Source organism: Octopus bimaculoides, chromosome 14 (genome assembly GCF_001194135.2).
Source record: "Octopus bimaculoides isolate UCB-OBI-ISO-001 chromosome 14, ASM119413v2, whole genome shotgun sequence".
Classification (NCBI taxonomy): Eukaryota; Metazoa; Mollusca; class Cephalopoda; order Octopoda; family Octopodidae; genus Octopus; species Octopus bimaculoides.
Genome location: NC_068994.1, coordinates 12162821 through 12168199, shown reverse-complemented (window position 1 = coordinate 12168199; position 5379 = coordinate 12162821). Strand labels below are relative to the sequence as shown.

Below are 5379 nucleotides of genomic sequence, written 5' to 3'. Positions count from 1 at the left end.
CACAGGTTTCGTGTGTCACATAGCTAGCTAGAGGCGATGGCTTCTTGGAGCTAATTCACGGCAGCTTTCGTCCTAATTTTGGGACTGCCATGTTGGCTTGGCGATAACTATATATATACATATATATATATATATACATATATATATATATATATATATATATTGTTATCAAAATAGCATGTGATGTATGCGGAGCTGGCAAGTACTCATGAATGAGTTAGTATATGTGTCTGTCTGGATGCTTACATGTGTGTGTGTATGTGTGCATCATTTTTTTTTTTCATGCATTAACAGGTTTGTATCTTACTTCACAGCTTGACGTGTATCGTCAGCTATTTTAATAACTTATTCGACATGATTATTTCTTTTTAACTTTGTTGCGAGGATTGTATGTCTCATAGACAGACAATGGTTTCGAATTTTGGCATGGAAATCCCAGTGCTAAAACGGTACTTATTTTATTGACCCCCTAAAGGATGAAAGGCAAAGATACCATTTTGTTTAGTTATAGCCAATTCTGGAAAAAAAGAGAGATAGGGCAGGGACTGAACCCAGTACTTCTGTGGCAATTTATTTATTGACTTAAAAAAGGATAAAAGACAGAGTTAACCTTGGTGGGAATTTGAACTCAGTGTGCAAAGAATCATGACAAATGCCACTAAGCATTCTATATTCTCTCTGACATTCTAATGACTCCGCTTAATTGGCTGCCTTGACCTCAGATTACTGTATTTTCTATATTTCATTTGCTGCAGATGCAAAGCTGCAGACTGACTGGCTCTTAACAACAACAACAACAACAGCAGCAGCTGTTGATGAGTAGGAGAAGCCATTAGAAAGCTATTCAGTATATTAAGATAAAAGTCAATACTGTGGATGCCATTTGTCACTATGGAACAGACAATACACTGTTACATATTTACTTTATTATTTTGCAATAATAGGCACAGGCCTGGGCATGTGATAAGAAGCTTGCTTCCAAACCACATGGTTTTGGGTTCAGTCCCACTGTATGGAACCGTGGACGAGTGTTTTTTACTATAGCCTCTGGCCAATCAAAGCCTTGTGAATAGATTTGGCAGATGGAAACTGAAAAAAAGCCCATCATATATATATATATATGTGTGTGTGTGTGTGAGACCGAAAGAATAAGTCCTGGGGTCGATTTTCTCAACTAAAGTCGATGCTCTAGCATGGCCGCAGTCAAATGACTGAAACAAGTAAAAGAGTATGTATATATATATATATATATATCTGTGTCTTTGTGTTTGTCTTCCACCACTGCTTGACAACCAGCATTGGTGTGTTCACATCCCCATGACTTAGCAGTTTGGCAAAATAGACTAACAGAATAAGTACTACGCTTTAAAAAAAAAGGTTATGGGATCAATTTATCTGACTAAAACCCTTCAAGGCAGGTTCCCAACATGGCCCCCAGTCAAATGACTGAAACAAATATCATCATTTAACATTCGTGTTCCATGCTAGCATGGGTGGGATGGTACCACAAGAGCCGGCCAAGCGGAAGCCTGCACCAGACTTCTGTAACTGTTACGGCAGGATTTTTACAGCTGGATGCCTTTCCTGACACCAACCACTCAGCAGAGTGGACTTAGTGCTTTTTATGTGGCACAGGCGAGGTCAGTTTCGGCAAAGTTTTCACAGCTGGATTCTTTACCACACAGCCATGCCTGCACCTTGGTAATAAGATAGAATAATGTATAAGATAAAATTCTTCAGGCTGTTAACGTCATTTTTGAAATGAACGCATTTGCATTGACACTGTAATGTGATCTGTTTGATCTCCGATCACCATCAGATGTTATATCTCTGTATGTGTGAATAGTACCAGACGTTAGTCTTATGTCTGTCATAAATCAGCAAGCTCATATGACCAGATCTTAACTTAGTTTATATGAGCAAGTGTCTTCTTGTATGATGTACAAGCAAGCGAGAGTACAATATGTTCCTTTTCAAAACTGAACACCAGTCCACCACTAGGTTAACCCCTACCAGCTGTTGGTACCCATTACTTAAAAAACACAATGTGCTTCACAATCTAGGAATTGAAACCACAACCTTATAATTGTTGGTCCGACATTCTAAACACTCAGCCATATACATTCACATTAATACCAGACTGGATTCGAAACAAACTTTATTTCATTTGCATTGTGGATTACTTTCAGTTTAAAAAGATAGGTACCTTATTCAAATCCAGTCAGGTTTTATGTACACATCCAGAAATAAGTAGGCATCTGATGATGGTGATGATTAGAGATCAAAATGTAGAGTAGATGTATAAAAAAAACAAAGAAAAATCATAGCTAAAGGTTAGCTTAATTAGTCTGAAAAACTATAATCTTATCACTTACTAATCTCAACCAGACATTTACACATCCAGGAGTAAAACATCTCATGATGATCAGATCATATCAGTGAAGAGATAATTGTGATGCAAATGTTGTTAAAAATTGTTTCACCTCTAAAGATGATGCTAAGTATTAAAAACAAAGCAAAAAAAACTGCACTCTTGTTAATGACTCAAGTATTTAACACAATATAGGTACAAGTATGGCTGTGTGGTGAGAAGCTTGTTTCCCAGGCTAATCAAAGCCGTGTGAGTGGATTTAGTAGAAAGTGGATTTAGCTGAAAGAAGCCCATCGTGTACGTGTATGTGTGCGCGTCTTTGTGTTTGTCCCCTACCACTGCTTGATAACTGGTGTTGGTTTGTTTACATCTCTGTAATTTAGGGGTTTGGCAAAAAGAGACTGGTAGGTTAAGTTGTTGTTGGCACTCCTTCGCTTACGACGTTGAGGGTTACAGTTGATCCGATCAACGGAACAGCCTGCTCATGAAATTAACGTGCAAGTGGCTGAGCACTCCACAGACACGTGTACCCTTAACGTAGTTCTCGGGGATATTCAGCGTGACAGTGTGACAAGGCTGACCCTTTGAATTACAGGTACAACAGAAACAGGAAGTAAGAGTGAGAGAAAGTTATGGTGAAAGAGTACAGCAGGGTTTGCCACCATCCCCTGCCGGAGCCTCGTGGAGCTTTAGGTGTTTTCGCTCAATAAACACTCACAATGCCCAGTCTGGGAATCGAAACCGCGATCTTATGACCGCGAGTCCACTGCCCTAACCACTGGGCCATTGCGCCTCCACTATAGGTTGAGTACCTCACTTCAAAAAGAAGTAGTACTGGGGTTGATTTGTTTGACTAAACCATTCAAGGTGGTACCCTAGCATGGCTGCAATCCAATGACAAAAGCAAACAAAAGATGATAGATAAGATTGATTGATAACCAATGCTTTTTTATTTATGTATTCTTTTACATAGCCAAATGGTGGAGGACTGTTTCAAATGTGTATATCTCCTTAGATAAGGTTTTTCAACTTAATTTGGCTTTTTTTCATTCACCTCACCATCTTAAAAGGGAAAGATACATTAGATGGTGTAGGCCGAGTTGTACTTGTCATCATCACTTAACGTCCACTTTTCCATGCTTGCACAGATTGGATTGAATTTGTTAATTTGTGGAGGCAGATTTTCTATGGTTGGATGCCCTTCCTGTTGCCAACCCTCACCTGTTTCCAAACAAGTATGTATTTCTCTGTGGAAGACTGGAAATAAGCAGCATCACCTATATGACAGTGATGCTCACTTACAGTCATATACAAGCAAACACACACACACATACACAATGGATATTTTTTAGTTTCCATCTACCAGATTCATTCACAAGGTGTTGGCTGGCCCAGAGATACTGTAGAAGATACTTGCTCAAGGTGCCATGCTGTTGGACTGAACCTAAAACCACGTGGTTGAGATATACTCTTTACCCTTTTACTTGTTTCAGTTATTTGACTGCGGCCATGCTGGAGCACCGCCTTTAGTCAAGCAAATCGACCCCAGGACTTATTCTTTGTAAGCCTAGTACTTATTCTATCGGTCTCTTTTGCCAAACCGCTAAGTTACGGGGACGTAAACACACTAGCATCGGTTGTCAAGCGATGTTGGGGGGGTGGACAAACACAGACACACAAACACACATATATATATACATATACATATGTACAATGAGCTTCTTTCAGTTTCCGTTTACTAAATCCACTCACAAGGCTTTGGTTGGCCCAAGGCTATAGTAGAAAACACTTGCCCAAGGTGCCACGCAGTGGGACTGAACCCGGAACCATGTGGTTGGTAAGCAAGCTACTTACCACACAGCCACTCCTGCGCCTATGAGCAAAGAAGAAAAAAATAAATGGGATGAACAAAGTCGGAATGTCCTAAACCATAGATCTACTTAATCAGAGCAGTCTCTGTTTGAGTAAGTCTAAATATAATTAAACAATAATATTTTAGTGTTATAATTTGAAGGGTTCCTCTGCTAATTCTGATATTTTTTTTTTACTTTTCAGAGACACATTTTCTATCGGAAGATTATGGTGAAATATTACAGTGGCACTCAAATCTTAAAATTTTCCTGGGACCAGTTAGCTTCTGCATTTTGGCAACGCTATCCAAATCCATACAGGTTAGTTAATTAAAAAGTTTTAAAAAAACAAAAAAAAACAGCACAACTTTCTTCACATTTCTGTCTGTATGTCTCATTTCCTGTTCCAGTGTAGAACCTGTTTTAATACACGGTTTGTAGAGGATTATAACTAAACACACATATATTATCATTTATTACATTACATTTGCCATACATTATTCATTTCATTATCCATCATATTTTCCTTCACATTTCAGATATACTGAAGACCCTTTTCATAAGTTAAATCGTCTTCCACACATGCAAGCTTGTCCTTTCTGGTGCCTCCGTCACATAAAAAGTACCCATGCTGGTGCTGCATAAATGCATCCGTGCTGGTGCTGCGTAAACGCACCTATGCCAGTGGCACGTAAATAACACCCAGCACATTGTCCTAGTGCTTGGCATTATAGGAAGGGTATCCAGCCATAGAAACCATGCCACAACAAACAATTGGAGTCTGGACAGCTCTCTGCTAGCCAGCTCCATGTCAAACCATCCAGCCCATGCCAGTATGGAAAGTGGACATTAAACGATGGTGATGTATGTTTGTGTGTGTATATATATATATATATATATATAAGGGCATTACTATACATGAATGCCTCACACTAAGAGGGACTCTAAGGTCAAACTACCATAATAAACACATTTTTAAAAATGTGTTTATTATTGTAATTTGACCTTAGAGTCCCTCTTAGCGTGAGGCATTCGTCTATAGTAATGCCCTTATATAAATAAAAATATTTTGGGGAATAAATGATGGATTTTTTTCCCTTGTGAGGTTTTTTCACGCTAGCTACTTGATAATTTTTTATAAAAGAATTTATCCTATTA

The 5379-nt window shown here is 38.7% G+C and overlaps 1 protein-coding gene across 1 annotated transcript in view; it reads left to right on the top strand.

Annotated features, from left to right (window-relative positions):
* Positions 1-5379, top strand: part of LOC106874977 (PRELI domain-containing protein 1, mitochondrial) — a 14147-nt gene that overhangs the window by 3651 nt on the left and 5117 nt on the right. The window contains exon 2 of the mRNA XM_014922908.2: positions 4427-4542. Within this exon, the coding sequence (XP_014778394.1) occupies positions 4451-4542 (92 nt within the window). The 5' untranslated portion in view covers positions 4427-4450. The remainder of the gene's footprint in view (positions 1-4426; positions 4543-5379) is intronic.